The sequence below is a fragment of the Lepisma saccharinum genome, chromosome 25, assembly GCF_977018435.1.
Source record: "Lepisma saccharinum chromosome 25, izLepSacc3.1, whole genome shotgun sequence".
In the NCBI taxonomy this organism is placed as follows: domain Eukaryota; kingdom Metazoa; phylum Arthropoda; class Insecta; order Zygentoma; family Lepismatidae; genus Lepisma; species Lepisma saccharinum.
Genome location: NC_139253.1, coordinates 25,431,153 through 25,454,595, shown reverse-complemented (window position 1 = coordinate 25,454,595; position 23,443 = coordinate 25,431,153). Strand labels below are relative to the sequence as shown.

At 42.1% G+C, this 23,443-nt stretch overlaps 1 protein-coding gene across 2 annotated transcripts in view; it reads right to left on the bottom strand.

Moving 5' to 3' along the window:
* LOC145978909 (ribosomal protein S6 kinase alpha-5-like) overlaps positions 1-23,443 on the bottom strand; it is a 460,399-nt gene that overhangs the window by 108,458 nt on the left and 328,498 nt on the right. The window contains exons 1-2 of one of the 2 annotated variants that reach the window (XM_083111865.1): positions 17,807-18,709; positions 6,041-6,109 (exon numbers count right to left, since the gene is read on the bottom strand). In XM_083111865.1, the coding sequence (XP_082967991.1) occupies positions 6,041-6,109; positions 17,807-17,969 (232 nt within the window). In that variant the 5' untranslated portion in view covers positions 17,970-18,709. Of the gene's footprint in view, positions 1-6,040; positions 6,110-17,806; positions 18,710-23,443 lie in introns of those variants that run through there. The other variant, XM_083111867.1, reaches the window with a different exon arrangement.

The following is a 23,443-nucleotide window of genomic DNA, read 5'->3' as shown; positions in this document are numbered from 1 at the left end:
GACCAGGATGCTAATAGCCCCCGCATAGCAAGACGCCAATAGCTCAATGCTCCTTCTTTGTGCACGCCTCAGTGATTATTATGGTATGCAACACTGTGCGTAAAAATGGCGCTTGTTATTGTTCCCTTTGTGCGCTGCAGGAGGATCCGTTAATATGTTATTTTCTAGACTTCAGCCCGCTACTTTTTTCTTTTCAAGAAGCTCGCCAATTGTTATTGGTGCTGGGTCAACACCAAAATCATCGAACTCCCACAAGGAGCTTGACTTGGTCTATTATACTTCGCTCTTTTGCCACCTTTGGTTCATCGCGAAGATGAGGATGAGTGATGTTATGGTGAAGGACACTCGCAAAGATCGCCCAGGCCAGGATTCGAATCCGGGTCTGATGTCGTAGCGCTTATAAACCAACCACTCCGCTACGGATGTCAGCCAACCACAAGGGCCCAAATGGATATAATTTATCCCAGAAATCTGTGGAGCAAGTGCAAGTAGAAGGCCCAGCCAATGAACTCGTGAAAGGGACTGCATGGAGGGGAAAACGCGAATACAGCTACCAGCCGTTTGCAGCAGCGCGCAGTGCTTTGCCCCGCCCACTCGCTTTCTTCCCTTCCCTAACATTGTGCGGGGATGTGCTCCACAGGCTCCTGGGACAGACAGTAGGACCGATGGTACCAGAGGTAAGACGCGAAGCCCGACGTTGATGATGGGATAGTCAACAAGGCTCCATACATTCTCTATCTCGACCACCGATGTAACCTTGTTTAGACCACCGTTTTTGAGCGTAAGATGAAGAGATGAAGGGACAATCTCGAACATATGGACAGCACACAATTCCCATACAGTAATATATCCAGTATAAGAGACAAGATGATAAGTTGATGACGACAAGATGAACTTGATGAAGGAACAGTCACAAACAAATATAAACAGCACACAATTCCCATAGAGGATTATACTGGCCATGGGTCTAGACGCCAGAGCCTCTTTAGTCTGCAAAATGCAGTCCAGGATGTACTACGTGGAAGTGTGGTTGACATTTGGGTGACTTGAGAATTGACTGCAGGGTGACACGAGAAAAACATGGGTAAATAAGTTCAGAACGCGGGATTTGAACCCAAGCACGAGTCAGTCACCTCTTAAAAGTCGTTCCGGGGGGGGGGGGGGGGGAGAACAGAGATGGATCATCAGGGATCAGAACTTCATCTCATATCACGCCGCCACTCGCGCTCAGTCTCCAAGCAACGAGATGAGCGAGCATCCTCCCTCTCTTGCCATTTACAACTGCGCAAAACGAGGCGTCCAGAACTTTCCTCCGGTCCCGAACTCTCGGGAAGTTTCTTGGCCCCTGTCGCCATGGCAACCGAGGCGACGCACCGGCAGCTCCACGTGACTTCTCCGGAGTCAAACCAACTTCCTCGAAAGCGCAGCGTATCGATCTGCAGCGACGGGAAACCGGTCGCAGAAAGAGACGAGACGGGGAGGAAATCCGAGAACTCGGTACTTTCCTGTTAGAAACCCGAAAGCTATCGATTCCGTGAAGTTTACACATTTCGCGAACTCAAAGAATTCCGGCGCTACAAAGGGACGGGCGAACTGCGTAATTCGAAGCGCCCGTACTGACACTTCATCGCGACCGAGAACAGGTCGCCGCTCAATGCAGCGATACGAGGGTGTTTAATGAACTAATGAGTTTATGAGCACAGATGACAAGTTGCGCTGGTCACATTAACTGTAGCTTTACCACATTATCTTATACTATATCTGAGAGTTACGTAAAGTAAGCTTTTCTTATAATAAACTCAAATTCTACTTTCAGGGTAGATATGAAACAAACGAAGGGGAACGAGAGAAGAAGTAAGAAAGAAGTCACAGAGAAAGAGAGAGAATGAAGTGGGACGGGGTGAAATGAAAAATAAGTACAATTCAGAAGCGAGGGAGAGAAAGAGAAAATAAAATTTATTTGATTGCTGGACGAGGTTCAGCTGTTGCTGAAGAGAGATGGAATTTGATTTGATTTTTTGTTATTTAGCGTCGCTTTTCTTGCACTTCTGGCTAACTGCGACGGTGGGATGAGAGGTGATATGATGAAACTGGTGAACTGACACTCATATAAAGAACACCTACGCCCTAACCGGGATTTGAACCCGGGACTCCTGGCGTCGTAGCGAGCTGTGCTAACCACTCCGCAACGGAGGTCGCCATAGTACACTCCTCTTCAGATAAAGTGCCACATACTTCAACTTTCCAACATTATAAAATGTGCCACTTTATGTGAACAGGATATGATCAGGACGTATGAACAAAAGACACTCAAACTCAAGAAAATGAAACAAAGCTGGAACGGAGATACAAGAAGAGAGAGTTACATGGGTCAAGTGACGGCCCCCGCTGGCACCCATGTATGGACACTCCATGGACATTACGTATAGAACACATACGCACACAACTAACAATACATGCTAATCCAACATGTAGAGAACAATTTATACACCTTTAAAAACAACTGTAATGATGATAAAGAAATGAATGAAAGTCAGATCACAAGGGACTGAAATCTAAATATTCCAGGATCAATGGACTCAGAGCTACAGAGTCTGTAATGTGTTAGTCAGCACGCACTTCTTTCTGCTAAACAAAAAAAAAGCCACTAACCTTTCTCAGCATTCCAAGACTACAGATGCATCATAAATGCAGAACTGCCTACGTGTAACAATGTTACATAATGTGCCGCGGTCGTGTTACGGCATTTTAAAAAGAAAAATAGTGTTGCCTCGGATGATGATATAATTAGAGATAACTTGAAGTTGCCATATGTGGTCTACAACAATATAGAAGAGGGGGATTTATTAATAGGGCTATTTACTTGCGTTTTTACTTTTAGATGGAGATTCCCACCAGAAGATCAATAACCATGATTCAACTTAGTAAGTTATATAATATATTAACTGAATTAGCGTTGCTTACGTGTACAGTTATGGATGGAAAAGGTTGGATTGATCTTGCCCTGGATAAGGACAGATGGAAGGCTTGTGTTGCTGCAGTCATAAACCTTCGAGTTTAAGAAGACTAGAGAGTTAGATATGAAGTTGGAAGGAAAATGAATGAAATTTATCATACCAACATTCCCCTTGAGCGAAATATCAATGCAAGGGAAGTAGTGGATCTGTGGCCAATCAGAAGGTCATTATCCTGCTGTTGGTTGATTGACTGATTTGGTTATTTCGCGTCGCTTCTCTGCCACTTTTGGCATATCCAGAGGATTGGGATGAATCGTCACAAGAAGAAATGGTTGGAATGGCAAGGACAGGACACAACACAAGCCTCATAAGAGGATTATACTGGCTGACGCCAGAGCCTCGTTAGTCTGCAAGAGCGCAGTCCAGGATGTACTACGAGGAAATTACGTGGCACTTGAGTGTAACTCTTTACACACCTATCCTGCTGATGGAGAAATGCTTATGTCCACGCATAGGAATTTTATCGTCATCATCTTTATGTCATTTGCAGATCGTATTCTACCATGGATAGAGTATAGATTGGTATTTGATTGCAGTTTACAAAATGCTAGTTTAATCTCCATTAACAATATCCTATACGCAGTGGCATTTTGATGCGAATGTCCTTGCTCCAAACTAATCTGAAAGTCCCTTAGCAAAACCCTATACCCTGTACCGGCTATCTCTGGAGCAAGGGAACGAAAGGAAGTTTCTGCGCAACTAATGACGCGAGACCGCTCCACCAATGAACACGAGAGAGGTAACGGGATTGCGTGGAGGGGGGAAAACGACTGCAGTTACCAACCTTTGCTGCAGCGTATACTGCATCACTCGATACCCCCCCCTTCCCCTGCCACTATGCGCGATCTTGCTCCGCAGATTCCGAGGACAGAGTATAGCAATCCATCAGGCTTATTGCTGACAAGACCTTCAGGGTTACAGCATATGATACTCTCAAGAATCCAACCGGTGAATATTGACTGATAACTACCAGTAGAGTTCAGAATTCATTATCAATGTGGCGAATGATAACGAACAGAAACTTGACATGGCTTGTTAGCTACATCAAGTCTGCATGCGCGAAACATCAGCGTTTATTTTTACAAGGCTTGGTCGGTAATTAATGTATGGCACTGCAAAATGAATACCCAGTCTTTCCAGCCACATACCCGGCATTCTCTGATGTAGGCAGAAGAGTTGCGGCACATACCTCCCATTCCATACCAGTGGACGACCGCTGACCTCCTTCATACGCATACCTAGTGTAACCAACCACTTTCTGTCCACGCACGAGCACCGGCTCTGCTACGAGACAACATACACTGACCAATGCGGCTATTGAAATTCCAACGGATGCCTCCTCAAGAGAGGTCATAACAATCCAGCACTGTAATTCGAGGAATATAGTCACGTGTCAATTGGTTCGATTCCAAATATCAACTTTACTAAAGTATATTGATGGAGAGTTTGTTTTCAAGTCCAATCTGATGCATTGATTTAGTTTATTTTAGTTCCCTTTTCTTTCTACCACTTTTGGCTAATTGAGAAGATAAGTGATGGAATCGACAAAGGGCACTTCCAAAAGGAACCCTTGGCGCCGTAGCGCGCTGTGCTAACCACTCCACAACTGAGGTCGGTTTCACTCTATGCACTAATACGGACTGGGCCTACAGTTTAAAAATCGGACCCGAGACTCCATGTGCATACATCGGGTATCAAACCCGAAACCCCTTCATTACAAGGCGACGACGTTATCTGTTGATGGACAATGGTGTGGTTGGAACCACTCTCATCATTGCCGAACATCGGATAAGTGTGTCGGTTCATCCTGAACTGTTAATCTACTAAACAGCTGGTTAATTGCTTAATGTTTACTATTAAATGCAGGGTGCGAAATCCTGGGGGGACAGGGGGAATTCCCCCCACCAACGATTTTGTCCTGAAATTCCCCCACCAAACTTTTCCGGGGGGGGGAGTTTTTATTCACACAATAAACTTAAACAATTAGTTTTGGAATCGAATATACTTTACTGCAATAATATAGAATACATACACAAAGAACGGACAACAAAGAGGCTCATCTCTAAGTACACTGAACCCAGCAAATAGTAGAACTAAGAAATTAGTCCGCTTGTTGCTTGTTCTCAATTTCTAATCGCCTTTTGTCGGCTACCGCAAAATATATAAATATATTAATAAAAAAACGCAATAGCAATTATATGTAAATTTTATGTAGGAAACTATTATTTTCTTAATGTGTCTTAAATTTTGCCCCTCCTGCCTTAGACATGAAAATCATTGTTCAATCTTCAATTTGCAATCAAATGTTGAATAATAGACAGTCGATATAATATATTGTAAATGTTATAATATAATTTGATTATTTAATAATTGACACATGTTTATTTAAAAACATTATGTGTGTATATATATATATTGAATATATAGTGTGTCTGTCTCTCTGCTCCTTCCCTCAAACAATCTGCAGTAATTTCGCACCTTGATTAAATGTGTTTGTACAGTCACTGATACTTCCGGGTTGTCAACACTTTCGTTGACTTTCAATGGAATCGTTACAACCCAGAATTGTCCGTGACTGTACATGGTAACATTATATCACGTTGCTCATTCCCTAAACTACCTTTTAGATAAGCACTTACTAGTGCAAATTGAACAAGCAGCTAAAAATGGTAGAAACATGAAAATAAACTCTCTGTAAAGGCACCACTCGTTCGTGGAGTCTGAGAAAGTTGTCACGAGGAAAACCCATTCAAAGGTCGTAGATCTCAGCAGAACCGCGTCTACAGTCAATAACAAACGTCCTCCAGGTACAGTCACAGTCAATAAAAATGGGACACATGTAGATCCTGAAATACTCTACGGCGATAAGTGGATTTTAATAGTAAATTTTCAATGGCAACTTCTATCCCCGCCGTAGAGTAATGCAACACGCCTTGCAGAGGTGTCCTGCATTTATTGCTCGTGACTGTACATTCAATACCTTTATAATATACAAAATAATGACATAAAAATCATTTACTTACCTCCGGTTCCCAGAACTCGAAGCAATTCGAAGTTGGACATATCCACCCGGCCCTTGCCGGTGAGGTTGACTGTAAAGAGAAAAGAGAGCGTGTTAAAGTAGGGCAAATCGATGCCTGCCAAGAAATAGGGCAGCCGACATTTACAATGGAATACACCAGCTAGTGAGCGCTGGGCCGCCTTCAACGAAACATCTGCAGAACAGAAACAAAGTCATATTCTCTAATACATATGCACTGTCATATTATATTGTGCACGTGGAATTCGTTTGTGAAACATCTGTGATATCAGCCGATGCCGACCAACTTTGACGCGTGTGTTGTCAGTTACGGCGTATATAGTGTTAAGCAGTAGCGGCGATCGGATGCCAAAACTGGGGGGCAAGGAGAGTTTATAGACAAAGTATTAAGAGGTCAAAGTGCGTGTGTGGGGGGGGCACCTGCCAACCTTCAGAAATAAATACAATATTTCGTACCGTAGCGCTAGACAGGGCCCTTTTCCCAATACAGTACCTCGTGTCGCGTCGACCTGTTTGTAGCGCATGCGCAGTGAATGCTCTTCTACAGAGTGGAAGCTTGTCGCTTCGGTGTGAAATCTCCCTGAGACGTCGTATCTAAAGATAATCGTTTAATTAAACCCTGCAGTCAGACTAATTTTGAGACGTACCCTCGGAACTTCATATTTAACCTAATCGTGACCATACATAAGTTTTGACTCTTGTGATTTAGCGTCGCTTTTATGTTCCTTTGAATAATCGCGACGATGTGATGAAATTGATGAAGGGACATTCATAAACATCAGTGGCGTATACTGAGTCCAAGATCTGGGCTATTTCACAATGTCTCGTAAATTTACCAACTCATAAGAAATCAGGTTGCCAACTCATAAGAAATCAGGTTGCCAACTCATAGGAAATCAGGTTGCCAACTCTTAAGAAATCAGGTTGCCAACTCCAGAATCAGCATCATCTCACTGATATGAATAATATTATTTACAATTTCTTATCGATTTTTCTCCTGTACTTTATTATCTGTACTTTATTATTATACTCTCCTGATAAACACCCTCTATGCACCCAGGCCTGTATTCGAAACCAGGACCCTAGGCGTCATAGCGCGTTGTGTTAACCACTCCGCAACGAAGGTCGGCGAACATGCACATGTAAAGCAACAATGCATGCCTGCACGTTTACACATACACACTATTGAATTCCTACTGTCTTCCTTTCTTGACCTCACTAGCCTTTTGTTCGACGACAAATTTTACTTTCCACTTTACATTGTTGAGTTTCTATCACTCAGAAGTGACATGTCTGTGGGATTAATTATATCCGATACGGCTACGCATTTCCTGATAAATGCTTGGCTTTCTACCACCACCAGCAACTCCCTTTATCATAAAAAGAGTCTCTGACTACACTTTCACTAATCTGTAAAGTCAAATGCTTGTTCTTCCAAACAATGGCATTACAAATATATAGAATGCTTCAATAAAATGACGTTTTAAAATGCAACTGAGATGTCCGTTTTAATGAGAAAACATTACAAACACAAATATTGCAACCGTTCAGTCATTTATGAAAAATCCAGTTACATTCAGGTTTTCAATAACACGTCTGGCAGGTGACGGACTATCTAAATGTTCACATTCAAAAAACCTGAGAATGATATCAACTCTCACACGTTCTAAAATTCCCAATCGCCATTATTATAAAATTCCGTAATCGGAGCTCCATGTTGCAATCCACTCCAACAATTCAAGTTTCGGCAAGTTTTGTTAAATAAATGACAAACTATAGTTTCAGCAACGCTAAATTGGGACATGTGTTTCTGACGCAAGCGACTAAGTCACTGAACGTTTTACACATTTGTAGGTGAATAGAAAAAAAGCTGTGTTGTCCCGTTTAAACAACCAAGGAAGGTCTGTTCCACGGGGACGATTTGTTTCTGTTTCCTACTGCATTGCCAAACCCAACAGCCGCCACAGTTAAGTTAAGCGGGTGGACAACTTTATGAAATGCAACAACCCTGGCCGTTTTGGTTGAACTGCGAACGGCCAGCAGGGTACAGAAGGAAAGCGACAACCCTTGAACATCACCTCGTTGAGCCGGAAAGTCTAGCTCTTTCATCACGTGGACTATGAGGGTCCTCTCACATTATGGATTCTAGATCTAGAGGAGATGCCACCTCAAGGTCACCGATGAGGAAATCACTGGGGTCTGCCACAGGCGCACGGTTTTCTCCTTCCACACATCGCCTAGAGCAATAAAACGGGGGGGGGGGGGGGGATCTCCAGGTTACATGATTCCACATTCAGCACTTCTGCTTTAACCTCTTGCAACCCACACTCGTCCAACGTAACTCGCTGGATGGACGCACCTGGCTTCGGTCAGAGCACGCTATGCCAGGTAGATTCTACAATGGACATCTCTGCACAGTGTAGCACAAAAAGGCGCTGTGTAAACTTGCCTAGAACACACTGTAATAGCTTTTAAGTTTTTATGTTCACTTTGTGCACAGACAGCCTAAGCGGGACTGGGTTTAAAGTTTAAGGTGGCATCCGATATCGTATCCCGGTATCGAACCCTTGATTACAAGGTGACATTACCACTGCGTCATTGGGAAGGATAAATATAATAGCGTACGTCAAATCGGCTGTAGGTCTCACTCAAGTTTCTGCGAGCCACCGTGGTGGGCAAATAATAATAAAGGTAATAATTAGATGAATCCATGTTGATTTACCCTGTTTTCCTCAATTTGAAGGTCACGATTTGAAATAACGCTAAAAGCAGAGGCCTGTCGACTTTCAATATTACCACCAAAGTTCTTGGGTTCGAATCCTAGCCTGGGCATGGGTGCTCTTTTCCGAGTGTCCCTCCATCAATTCCATCTAATCATCCTGAACGGCGCGATTGGGTAAAACGAGGCAGACAAAAAGACACTAGATAACAAATGTAAATACAAGAAGACAACATCTACTTTAGCCTGAGCCTAATTTCATTCCTTAAAAACAACACAGGATACTGAATAACAAAGAATGAAGGTAAAGTTGTTACAATTTGTTATCTTAGCTGTCAATGTTGCAAAGATCGGGTCAGATAATAACGACAACAGAGTCAAGATGGCCGAGTAGAGAAAGCAGAACTCACGCATGAAAGAAAAACCCGCAAATAACACTGTTTTTATTTTTACTGAGTTAATTCTTCAACGATTGCTTATCTACAGCAAACAGTATTATCTATATTGGCAGACATTCAGAGAAAACGTTGTCGCCACTATCTGGATAGGGGAGAACAGATGCACACAAGTTCAAATATGGGAGGAACACGGTTGTTTTCTACAAAAGGAAACTTTCGCTGTGAAGTGTCTTCTGATTCCGTAAGCGGCAAATCATTAACCCGAGCGGCGCTATACTTTGTAACGACGAGGCGTTGCTCTGTCCATGTGACTTGGACCAGTTCCGGTGGCACGCAGGTCAATGTACAGCGCTTCTGCGTACACAGCGCCATCTGCCTCCCCTCCCGGTCACCGCCCCGCCCCCTTAAGCTTCCGAAGGCCAGTGGACCAGGTCAGGGACTCCCCACATATTCCACAGATCACACGCGGGCCTTCGGCTTCAGGTATCTGTTCTGACCCTCAAAGCAAAGGCGTCAACGTACTGTACACCTGTTTTTTTAGGTAAGTCGCATTCGTTCACTCCTGCGCGTGGACAATTTGACAAACGCTTGCAAAATAGATTGTTGGACCTCTAGATACAGGAATCAAGTTCATTTAGCCAAAAACAAATTAACCATAGCCTATGACTTTTCCAGTTACGATTTACGCTTTAATGTTATTCACAATATATTTTAGAGTAATAATAGGTAGGGCAAAAGTCATCACCTGATCCAATAAATGACCACCACTCGAATTGATGCAAATTTGGGCTCTTTTTATTGCGTTTTCCATGGTGTTGGAAATCTGCGGGGAAATGTTTTCAATGTCATGCTGAATATTGTCCTTTAGTTTCTGTAACGTCACTGGCTTATTCACATAAACCAATGACCTCAAATATCCCCAATGGAAAAAATCTGGAGCGGTCAAATCGGGGGACCTGGCCGGCCATGGCAATCACCAAAACGGCATATTACTCTGCCCGGAAAAGTGTCACAATTTTTCTACGTTCTTGAGGCGTATACTTATTCATTTTCGCACACAATACATTTCGTGAGTATCTTCTATTTAACTGATGAAAAAACACTACTGATATAAACAACAAGATGTCAAAATAAAGGTCAGGTCAAATAGGACGATGACTTTTGCGCCACCCTTTATAAAAACAATGACTCCCTTATCGAGATTTCAGACCGAAGCGACACGGAAAGTTTCATTCCGAAGTGATAAGCGACACGGGCATTCGCTACCACCAGCTCGAGGTGACACGATATTGAAAAAAACGGTCCAGTCCGTGCGATACGCAAGCGACATGTCGTGGTGTCACTTCTGCGCGAAAGGTTTGTGCGTTTCTCAAGCGTGTCGTGTATCGCTCGCTCTGAAACTCCCTTCATGCTAATTGCGACAATCAGGATAAATTACATTCAAATGAAACTGATAAACGGACGCCCATGCCATGCCAAGACTCGAATCTGGAGACCAACGGTCACAATGCTATCCGATACTAGTTGCAAAATGTTTTCACATAGAAACACACGTGGTAGCAAATAGCTAAGTAGCGTTGGATCATACTTAATAATGCCCCCTTCTTGGACTCTAAAATAAAGCCACCATCCTCAAAGATGGCGTCTATACTCTGTTCCGGCTATCTCTGGAGGAAGCGAACAGAAAGAGGTCTAGTAACGCGAGACGGCTCCACCAATGAACAAATTAGAGGGAATGGAATTGTGTGGAGGGGAAGACAACAATTACCAGCCTTTGCAGCAGTGTGTATTGCTTTGCTCTGCCCACTCGATTTCTCCCCTTCTCTGACCTTATGCGCGGCCTTGCTCCAGAGATAACCGGGAAAGAGTATAGAACTAGCAATAAAGATGTTAATGAACTTAGCGGGTGGCATCTAATAAACAGGTCATCCTGCCCCACGAGAGATCGCCAATCCGCCATTGGCTCAGTGAGTACTTCCTGCTGGCGGTCCGAATGCCAAGATCGAGTCCATCCACTTGTTCACCAATATAACACTAGGTGCGATGTCAAATCATTGAAATATGCCCCTATCTGGAAATCGAACCAGAATCCCATCGATTACAAAGCGACAGCAATGCCATTGAATCCACAGGCGTAGGGAAGAACACTATTTATGGGTAATAAAACCTTTCATATTCTTTGAAATGTCAGAGTGGAACGTCGGCTAATATTGCAGCCTCGTGCTTTTTTGGCCTTGAGGGAGAGGAGGGGAGGGGGATTTAGCGAGGACAATTGTGCAGTCCTAGTGCCACAAACAGGTAAATTGCTCCTGCACAATTCATACTAATCCACTCTCAGATGTATGGAGTATATAAAAAAATATATCACACTGAACAGTGAAAGACCAACAGGAAATATCTCCCCGACAACCATGTCCACGTTCAACTTCCGTGTCCTTGAGACATAACAAGCAAGACGCCCACCAGCAGGTTCCTATTATTATCAGTATCACACGCAAAGGTAAACTAATACATAACGCGTATGCAGAAAAGCAGAGCTACTGGACATACCTTTCCCTCAGCGCCAGCAAAAAAGGAACTAACTCGGGTGTCTATCGAGATGAGGAAAGTTTTAATTGTCGCTCTAGCAGTATTACCGGTGGGAGAGTTTTGGTTGCAAATATACAATTAGATCCAGACATAGAATGAACCTGACGCCTACACAGCCTGTCTGAGGTATCCGGATTAGTATTATGTTCGAAACTTGTATGGTTCGATTTTTGCAACACATAAATAGATTTAGTTCCCGACAGGAACCTCCTTGCCTTCAGTTCGAGCGGTCCCGGGTTCGAGTCACATGAAGACAATGTGCTAACCAGAGTAACCCGCCAAAAAGTTGATTTCATAGGTCTTGGCCCGGAAAATAATTGTTGTCCACAATAGCTACAAACCTAGTGCGTCCATTTATGGCTCATAAGTGAGGTTCCGTGACAAATAATTGATGTGATAAAGTTTATTATTAAAATAAGAGGGAAAGTTTAATAAATTGGGTGAAACGATAGAGAAGTTGAGACAGAGGAAGTTACTGATCCTGAGCAAGATAGAGAACAAATTACTTGGACATGCAGGAGAAATAGTTGATGGAGTTGAGGAAGATATGAAGGAAGTTAAATTACTTGAGCAACAGAAAGACACAAAAGATAAGCAATGTGAACAAGTGAGAGGGGGAGAAGGAAATTGATGAAGCAAACACAAGAGAGAGGGGGGAGAAGAGGAAGATATTTAAAAAAAAACATGTGAAGGAAGAGTTGCAGAACAAACAAGTGAGAGAGAAAACAGGAAGAAAGGAATAACGTGGAGAGGGATAAATCAGAGGAAAGAAGGAAAAAGGGATAACTTAGAGAAAGAGGAAAGCAGGAAAGATAGGGATAAAGCAGAGAGGAAGCCAGAAACAAAAGAGATAACGTAGAGAGAGAGAGGAAACAAGGAAGAAAGGTATACAGTAGAGAAAAAGGTGGAACACTTGGAGAGAAAATACAAGATATAAGCTGATCAAAGCGAGAAAAGTTTTCAACCACAGGGGTTGGAGGTGAGGAAATAGAACACGAGAGAAAAAAAGCTTGAAAATATATTGACAAGAGGTAGAAGGAGTAGAAGAAAAAGGAGAGAAAAGTTAAAGCACTTTGATGAGCAACTGAAGTAACAGTATGGTCTGATCACATTGCAGATATCGAACGGCCGATCGACCAAGAAACAGCTGGAAGCATTCCGTCCCATCAGGTAGTCCTTGAAAACACATTGTCGTCCCACAACAATCAATGCAGCTGTGCTCTCAATGCCCAAGGCACCGCGGTGGTCAAGGAAGGCTCTTTTAAAGATCCTCGCGGAAGTGGAGAGTGAACACAGCAACAAACCTGTTGACGGTATCATCGGTGCCAGAAACGAAATCAGGCCCTTGCTTGCTTGTTATAAAGTTTCTGACTGGTCGTTCGAGATTTTGTCTCAAAGAGTGGCCATTGTGCATTTTGCTTTTAACTATACACAGAAAATAAGTATTGGAATACCGAACACTACTCTTTAGAATAAAGTGTCAACAGGGTTCACAGCACACCACTTCAGCTGAGATGATAATGGTTTGATTCCAATTTTACTTGCCGTCTCTTTTCTGTCACATTTGACTAATTGCAACGATGAGGTTGAGTGAGAAAATTGATAAATTTGATTTTTATTTAACTTTTTTTGCCACCTTTGGCTAACCGCGAAGGTGAGGATGAATGGTGAAGGGATAAAATTGATGAAGGGACACTCACAAAGAACACCCATACCGAGGCCGGGACCCCTGGTAACGGAGGTCGGTGACGATGAGAATGAGAAATAGTTACTGATGGACACCCACAAAGGAGGAATAAGACTGGGGCAGGATTCGAACCTGGAACTTTCAGTGGCGAGATTGCGAGTCGACAACACTTAACTGAAAGAAGAGAGGAACAGGGATATATACTGCTTAAGAGCTAAAGCTGAAAGCAATACATTTAATGCTCTAAATCGATTGCCTAGCCTCGGAAGCAAATCAACTTTCACAAAACATCTTCAAAGTTGAGAGTAACGTTGAAAACAAAACTCTTTCCCTCTCTGCTTTTTTTTAAAAAACCTAGAACACCACAAAGAGCTCTTAGCAATCGCAGTCCAAACTAGGGCAAAGGTTCACTTTCTAATTACACACTAATTAAAGAGTAATTAGCATACGCCGAGTCCTGGTAAGCACTCGATCCAAACTGATAACTCCCTCTCGATTGTTTCCCCTTCTTTTCTCAAGATCTGCTCAACGGCAGCTCATATTACCGAAAGTAGAGCAGCTACGGTTTTTCTCTGATGCAAGGAGAAGAGCAAATAAACAAAAGAAGAACAAAATAACGTGCATACTTGCTTAATTGAATTAGGATATTTTAATCTCGCTTTTCTGCCACTTTTTCTGCTAATTGCGACGATGAGAATGACCAGGATTCGAACCAAGGACCGCGCTGTTCTAACCACTCCGCCACGGAGGTTGACAAGTACTGTACAAGCATGCGTTAATCAAGATGCCATATGAATGCTACTAACTTTGCAGCACCACAGTGTAACCTTCGAGAATGGGTAAGAATTACAGCCTTCAGACTATATTTCATCCCATGCAAGTCCGCTTTACCACAATCGAAACAAAAATAAAACTGGATTTGGTTTATTGCCATAAGCTATTAATTAAAATGTAATTGTGCATGGGTGTCAGTGCGTTCAATACAGCAATCGAAGAGTCTAATACTTTTTTATTACCTCGGGTGTCTACGTCGCTTAACTAACCCCTAGGTAAACCGCTAGGAGGCAGGAGAGTATATTCTAAGCTAGCTACGCTATCTGCGAAGCCTGAAGTCTAGAGAATAAATTCAGGAGAAAAATCGATCAGAAATTGTAAATATTATTATTCATATCAGCGAGATGATGATGCTGATTCTGGAGTTGGCAACGTGATTTCTTATGAGTTGGTAACCTGATTTCTAATAAGTTGGCAACCTATTTTCTTATGAGTTGGCAACCTGATTTCCTATGAGTTGGCAACCTGACTTCCTATGAGTTGGCACCCTGATTCCCTATGAGTTGGCATCCTGATTTCCTATGAGTTGGCACCCTGATTCCCTATGAGTTGGTAACCTGATTTCCTATGAGTTGGCAACCTGATTTCCTATGAGTTGGCAACCTGATTTCTTAGGAGTTGATAAAGTTATTTCTATTCATAGTCTAGGACCACGTGACATATTGAGATAGACCAGATCTTGGACTCAGTATACGCTACTGCTAGAAGGAATAAATATTAACTAAATAGGGAACCTGGTAAGGTAAAATATAAAATTATTTTCATAATGAAAGGACACAAGATTTGCTTTAAATCATGCAAATCTGAAACGAAGCTAAAGATCGCAGCTTCAAAACACTTCAACCACCCTGTACGCCAGCTGTTCGGGAGATAAACATATTCTGGATCCGCACCCGATTTTGCAACCACAGAAGCGCAGTGTCAACAAGTGGTAAGTTACTCAACCGGGTAGTCCAGAAAGAAGTTGCGCAATTCGCACTCGGGTACATTGGAAATGTCGACCGCGGTTCTACATAACTCCATAAAGGACAGAATCGAAACCGGGCATCGCCTGCTTCATCAAGTCTCTCAAGCTTTACACACAGTGTGATATTAAACAGTAGACTGGGTGGGGATAGCCTACGATACAAAAATCATGGAGGCGTAAAAAATACAAAGCGACGAACAATAAACATTTTTTCTTACTTATGCTCAAAATAATTTCGCTTCGCAGTAATTGTGCCTACACGAATACTAGACTAACTTTCCACTGATTCAAGTTATCACAGTGTTGTCGATTTTCGATCCCAAAGTTCTCGGTTTCTAATCCTGGCCTGGGCATGCGTGTTCTTTCTGAGCGTCTCTTCACCAATTTCACCTAACCAACACTCATTCTCATCGTCGCGATTAGCCAAGAGTGGCAGAAAAGAGACCTTAATCACACAAATACACTGTCACAGTTAAACAAGTGATTGAAACCTAGTGCGACAAATAGCATATCCATTCTCCTAAAAAAAAACACCTGAAAACCCTGGTACAACAACGGATTTCCATTGGTCAGCGTCTTAACTCCCATCGTCGGTGTTTTCTAGCTTTTGTGGCCGGAGTTCTAAGTGAAGTACCGAGAACTTTCCCCCAAACTAATTTCGTGTTGTGGTTTTTACTTTATTCTTATGCAAGAACCATAACATTTACTTCAACAAAGGTTTGCTTCAAGGTCACTTTATCCTCCTCTACTCTAATCGAGACTGGACCTACAGTTTAAAGTGGGATTCGAGCCATCATGCTTGAAATAGGAACCGAACCTGGGACCCCTTTAGTACAAGTCTGTTGCTTTTTGTTTGTACAGGTATTCAGTTATTTTAGGACACTTTTCTGCCACTTCTGGCTCTCGCGACGATGAGAATGATTTGGTGAAATTGATGAATGGACACTCGCAAGTCACAGCCCATGACGGGATTCGAACCTGGGAACATATAAAGTTGACCGATTAAAACACGCAAACAGTTTTGGCGGACAAGGTTTCTGCAGATCGACTATTAAATAAAATATGGCCCAAGTTCCTTTTGTTTTATTGCGATTTAATCATGCTACGAATGCAATTTTTACATGGTTCAATTTTGATTGACGTCTGTTTACACATACTGCGGAGTTTTAGCGATTACTTAAGATTTTGTTCAATATATGCTTTCGTGGTTAGGTTAGGTTTGGTTCTCTTAGCATTAAAATAAAGTCCCTAAATGCATTCTGCTAAGGTTCAAATTTACTTCCACATTAATTCCCATTAGTCTCGGATACTTCCAGTCGCTTGTCAACAGAAGATACATCGTCCATGAGAAGCCCACATGCTTGCGTAATGTAATTTTTAAGTTGTTTTTTTTAAACACAAATAACTCTTTTCGAATCCAAACAGTGCTCATTACTTTAAGGAAGGTTCTAATTTCATGTGACAATGATTTCTAAAACTCTACAATAAGTCTTTCTGCTGGGAGAATTTGAAAAAATCATAACAGTTATCAAAAATATAATACTTTATATGTACTGAGTAGTAATTGGTTGATCAACAACTCACTCCTCTTTATTCCGGTTATGCAGAATCATTACAAAGGGGTGCAACGAGTGTTACAGCCTGTGGCGTCGGAGACAATCAAGCATTTGCTCAAACACCACCCGCGTAACGGGCCCCCATCGACCTCAACACACAGAGAATGACCCACATAGCAATGCCAGGAACAACCACATATAGGACGCGCAGAGGGAGTGGGGGGGGGGGGGGGGGCGCTCGATTCTCCTTTGCATGCAGTTGAGAAAGTGACTTTCTCACGAAAGTTTCGTAACCCCAGCCTCGGTGGCGAGAGTGAAGGAAAATAACCACCATTCGAAAGCTGTTCAGGGTACGCTCACTTACAATGCGCAAATTAGGTCTAATCTCAATATGCCAGCAGAACTGCGTAAAAACTGTCAAAGGTCCCGAATTGAACCCGGAACATCTTCGTCACAGCGTAACATAACCGCACGGATATATCACGCCAATCTTATGGTTGTTATAAATATTCCTACCGTAATATGCCAACCAGAACTGCGCAAAAACTGTCAAAAGATTACGAATCGAACCCGGAACCTCTTCAACATAAGCGCACGAATATACCACTACTATATTATGGTTGTTGCATTTTCTTAGCTATAAAAACAGTGACTATATTGTTCGTTCAAACACCCCCACTGTAATATGCCCACCAGAGCTTCTTAGTCACAGCGCAACATACCGGAAGGATACATCACAACAATCTCATAGTTGCTTTTCTTTTAGGTAAAAGAGTTGACTATATTGCTCGTACAAACACCCATTCTGTTCAGTACGCATTATAAGGCTTAACTTTGACAACACTGAATTCATTCGGACTTGAGACTTTTAACCGTCCGTACAGGAAGGACCCTGGACTAGACTGACACTATAAGATCGCTGATTGAGGAGTTGCGGGCCTACACTTGTCCCTACAGCTGTAGCGACGCATATAAAGCAAAGCAAAAATGTGTGCTTACCTTTATTAGGAGCTTTCGGCGTCTCCCTATCCACCTCTTCGTTATCCCTCTCCTTGTCCTTGCCTTCATCGTCACCTTCGTACTCATCCTCAAAGTATCCGCTTTCGTGATCAGTCTGCAGACCCATAATGCACTGCTTCTTCAACTTGCGATTTATTTTCATGGACACTTTTATTTTAAAATAAATATTATGCAAAACAACACTCGGATATTGCCACTATTATTTTATCTCCTTATCTTTTAAGGCATGGTACTTTTTATGTAATCACTGACACGTTCACATACATAACACCACCACAAAACACATTCGCCAACAATCTCAGTTCACAGTTAAAAGTAGAACAAACTTTCGTGCCACAACGAACCGGGCCACGGAAAACTAGGTCGCACGAAGTGTTACAGCAATCTCCGCAATGGCGCTAGTGTAGGAGGGCACCACGTAAAAACAACAGCTGCAATTCACTAAATGCATGCCATTAAAAATGAACTGTAAGGTTTGTTGTCTCTGTACAGCTTTGTAATTGTTTCTCACTTTTCCTGCGCTGCTGTCGAACAAAGTTCTGCGCACTGATTGGCTCTTAGTCAACCACCTGACGACAATGTTGATCTGATGTTGAAAAGGTACATTTTTAAGCTGCAAGTTGCTGCGCTACTGGTACAACTACAAACAGTCCTTTAAAAACACTGTCCTTGTATCACTCCACACACTCGGAAGTTTGTCTTGATCCGGAACTCTCGCAAATAAATTAAAACACAATCTATGCACAGTCCAATGTCTTTCCCTTTCACTACGCGCTTTAGAAGAAACTGTTCAGCGACTGTCACAACAAACACACAAACAATAAAACAAAAATAGCTGTGTTTTTTTAAAACAATACGCTCCTACGTCTTCGTGCAACGACGTTCACAGCTCGTCTGAATGCCTGATCAGCTGTTTCGACTTCCCAGCAGGCAGCGCGCTGGAGGGAGGGCAGAAAGTGGGAGGTGTTTACAGCCACCGTAGAGACCCTGACGTGAAACTTTTCAGGCTCGCAGTGCGCATGCGCCGAAAAGGACACGCAAGTATAACGTAATGCTGCCTTGCACTCATGTCAAAGCGCCGTGGCAGACAAGGTTTCGAGAAATACATTGTTTCCTCGTGCTACAGCGCTCACCAAGATAGTTGTCATGGCAACAGGATGCTGCTGCTGCGCTTCGCACATGCGCAGTGTTGCCAACCATTATTGAGCAATATCTCTAAAATAGAAAAAAGGTCCTTTGTATAGGCAAATGTTCATGTTTTCTGTAAACTCTCTGAATTTAGCAGTCATACATAAATGCTAAGCAGGTTACTTTAAAAAAAAACACGTATTAGTAATAACTTTTAAATCTGTGTTACGTTTATTTAACAGCTACTCCGGTGGAGGCATAAGTGGTTCGGATCCCACTTCAAACTGTAGGTCCAGTCCCGATTAGCCTTACTATGCATAAAGTGGACTTAATACACCAAATAAATCAATCAATCAATTAAGCAGCTACTACGCAGTGCAAACGCTGTCACCTTTTAATCCCTGGTTCTATTCCCTCTGGAGCAAACTGTAGGTCCAGTCCCGATTATCCTATCTGGACTTGAAATAAACGTTTTGTCGCACACGGATACATTGGGTTAGGTTGGCTTGCGTAGTTTAGGCTACTTTTCTTATTTTATTCACTATCTTTGTAAGACAAATGTGATGATGAGGACAAATGGTGAAAGATGACGGGGCTAACACACAGCCATGGTCACCCCAGGATTCGAGATAAGCTAACCACTTAGCCACAATTACCATGCTATGGGTACCAGCAAAGTGCTACCTGGTTTTCCCTATCTACCTATCTATTTTGGAATATATGCATCTTACTGTAACGAATGTGGAAACATTATAAACAAAATAAATGCACCTTCGAAATAGTTGGCATTGACCTTGCAACCTAGTGTCCTTGTGGAGCCTAATAAAATGTTTCTGTAAATTAAATCTGCTTCATATAATGGATTTGGACATGGAAACCGCCATACCCGGAGGATGGAGGATATATCCCCTTCCTCCTTTGAGCCAGCTTCACCCAAAACTCTTGTCCTGAAAAAGAGGTGGCATAAGGAAAGGCGGGGGGGGGGGGGGGGGTATAAAATGTTGTACCTAATACATTCAAAATGTGTCATTAAAATAATTGACAAAAAATGTACTATTTATATATTTATGAAAATCCGCAAAATAATTGTAAGCAGTGTAGTGTTTGCGAATTTTTCATCGGGGGTATCAGGATATTATATAAATTCCGCACATACCTTCGCTCCCCAAGAGCAAAAAATTAGCAACCTGGGGGATGTAGTACTGAGAGAGGGTGAATTCCTTCTTATCCACTTTCGTATTTTTGTTATTTAGCGTCATTTTTCTGTCACTTTTGGCTAATAGCGAAAACTGAGGATGAGTGATGAAATGATGATGACGAAGGGACACTCATTAAGAATATCCATACTCAGCCGGGATTTAAAACCGGCAAGTTAGTGCTCTCGGCCAACGAGACTGTTCTCATCACCCCCCCCCCAGGAATGTGGTTAAAATAAAAATCCCTACACTTAGAGACGTGCGACTGCAGTTGGCCACACTGAGCGTACGTCGCAAGGCAAATTCGCAGGTAGAGAGCGAAGTTGACGTAGTAGCGAGCAGCACGTGGGTATGCTCCGCACTGGTGCGTCACTGCTCAAACCCCATGACGTCACCTCTGCGAAGATGACGAAGATGTAATACACGTAGTATTTAAAAAACAAGAGTTGTTCGCTTAGCACGCACGGTGGAGATATTAAGACGACATTTCTAGCAGGAAAACCCACTTGTTGCTGTATAAAAGGGGATTTTCCGAGCGAGGATATATAAATAAGCCTGGAATCAAAGTTAATGAACTGCGACCTACGCGGTGTATTTTTAGCCACAGATAGACAAGTCCAAGCCTCTTCTCTCACGTGGGACTGCAACGCGTCAATGCGAAGACAACAAACCGAGCGATCGGCGTGGGTGGCTAGAGCGTTGTACTCGGCCTTCACGACATTTACAGCCGCTTTTCCTCAGTCGCTCCGAGCAAATATTGACTTAAAAATAAGCACGTTTCTTGTCTTAATAGCCAAATGTGAGGTTGGTATGTATCTCCCTAATATTCCAGGATACTGGAATAGTCTTAGGTCCCGTAAACTAAATAAATATTGCGGTTTTCAAATAATACGAAAATGGTGTTCTTGATGTTATATGTCAAATGAGTTCAAGATGGACTGTTCATGTGATAATTCAATTTCTACGGAGGAGAGGATTCATTGTCTGAAGCAATATTCGTCTTTAAGGCCATTTAAGTTTCTCTGGATATATCAGTACACAGGGCACATGCATAACGAATTATATATTTATACATTCCATTTGATATATGGTAAAATTTTATGCTGTAGAGGTGTGCATGCTTAATTGAAAACGCCCTGCACAAAAATGTATCTGTTACAGAATCATAAAGACAGTCAAACTTAAATCAACAAAAGATAAATTCAAGCATGTCTATTCTAGAAGGGAACAAAGGAACAAATTCAAGCATGCGAAGTCTTGAAACTAAAAGATAATATAAATGGAAAGGGTAAAAATAAAAACATGGGGCACAATTTAAAAATCTTTACCGCCACTCATCACGCCTCTCTATCTGTTGCACTTTCTCCTTTCGGGCTTCTTACTTCTTCCTTTGTGTCTTCCCCTTTGTGCTTATTTATCTTCCTTTTCCCTCTCTTTCACTTGCTGACTTTACTCTCTCCTTCGGTCTCTTCTTCTTTTCCTTTCCCCTTCTATCTTTTCTGTTTTTTTTTCTTCCATCTCTCTCTCTCTGTCTCTGTTCTTTGCTTTTGTTTCCCCTCCCCTGACTCTCTATATTCCTATTTGTTTCCTTCGCCCGTTTTTCACTCTTCCTCGCTCCCCTTCTCTTACGGTAACAAAAGTATGGAACAGCTGAGAGTTTGTATTTTCACTTGCCATTGTGGAATCTCAAAAAATCAAACTGGATATTGACACCATCGAAAGAAGTGTAACCTCATTTTCTTACAATCATATATGACTTAATATTAATATTATAATATGGTTTGATTGATTGATTTGGTGTTTTAAGTCCACTTTATGCACAGTAAGGCTAATCGGGACTGGACCTACAGTTTAAAGTGGGATCCGAACCACTTATGCCTCCACCGGAGTAGCTGTTTAACTTAACCGTTGGCGTAGTGTAAACGCTGTTGCCTTGTAATTCGGGGTCTGATCTCACAATGCACAGTGGTTCTAAACTGTAGGTCCAGTCCCGATTAGCCTATCTGAGCATTGGAACTTTGACTTAAAGAGCGAGAGAGGGGAAAGAAGAAGCGAAATTAAGAGGAGGCAGGCACGTACCTACCTAGAACTATATTTCGGGGGGGGGGTCAGAACCAAATGGCTCACATGTAATAACAACAATAATAATAATAACGTTTATAATCAATAGGTTAATAAGATTAAAATAATAAAAACAATATCCAATTTGGTAAATTAATTATTTATTATTATTATTATTATTATTGATTGATTTGCTATATTTTACTTCGCTTTTGTGCCACTTTTGACTAATTGCGAAGATGGGGATATGAGTGATGATATGATGAAATTGATGAATGGACACTCACAAACATCCATTCCCAGGTCGAAATTCCAACCCGGGACTCCTGGCGTCGTAGCGCGATGTAACCACTCCGCCACGGGGGCCGACTATTATTATTATTATTGCATGAACAAATAAAAAGAAACATGTGTATACATTATCTGGCTCATGTCTAGTTAAGATCACTAACATATGTACAAAAACAGCCGGACCAAAGAAATATATTTTAAAAAATTGTTAATTGATTATTTATTGAATAACTAAGAGGTTGTTAGGTCCAGCTGATGAAGAGTAATGTGTATTATTATTAGTAACGGTGCGCATAAATTTTCGCAGGTATACTGTTAATGCAAAGCTGTATATTCACAATCCTACCCTTAGGTCTCTGCAAGTTGTGCGAAAAAACAAAACATTTTCATATACACAACAGCTACTAAAATTTTTGGGCAAGAATAGTCTTTCTGAGGGGGATCAGGACCCCCCTAGACCCCCCTGAGATACTGAGATACGTCCTTGCGAGGGGGGTGGCAGCCACGACCACTAAAGTATAGCTCACCTGAAAATAATTCATCCACGCTTGAAGCCTCCCGCCAGAAAAAAATATCTGGTGAGGCCACAGTCTATCATGGACATCTTCGGCTATCAGTTGAGGAGAAGACAACTCAGCATCCTTATGGAAAACTTTAAGGAAGAAGAAGAGAGGTCATCAGGTTATCGAAAGCTCATCACTATGACGTAGAAAGGACAAAAAACTCATACGAAAGCCACAGATATCCTTATGGAGCCTTGATACGATAAAGGTTCGGGCTTTCCACACATTCAAATGTAGTTCTGCAATGCCGCATGTGTAATTCATACCTCAATAAATATTCAGTCGTCGCGGACAAGTCTCACTGAAGGTTCCCACAACAGGACTGCTGGAAGACTTTTATTAAATCTGATCTCTGGGCACATAAATGCAGTAGGGTA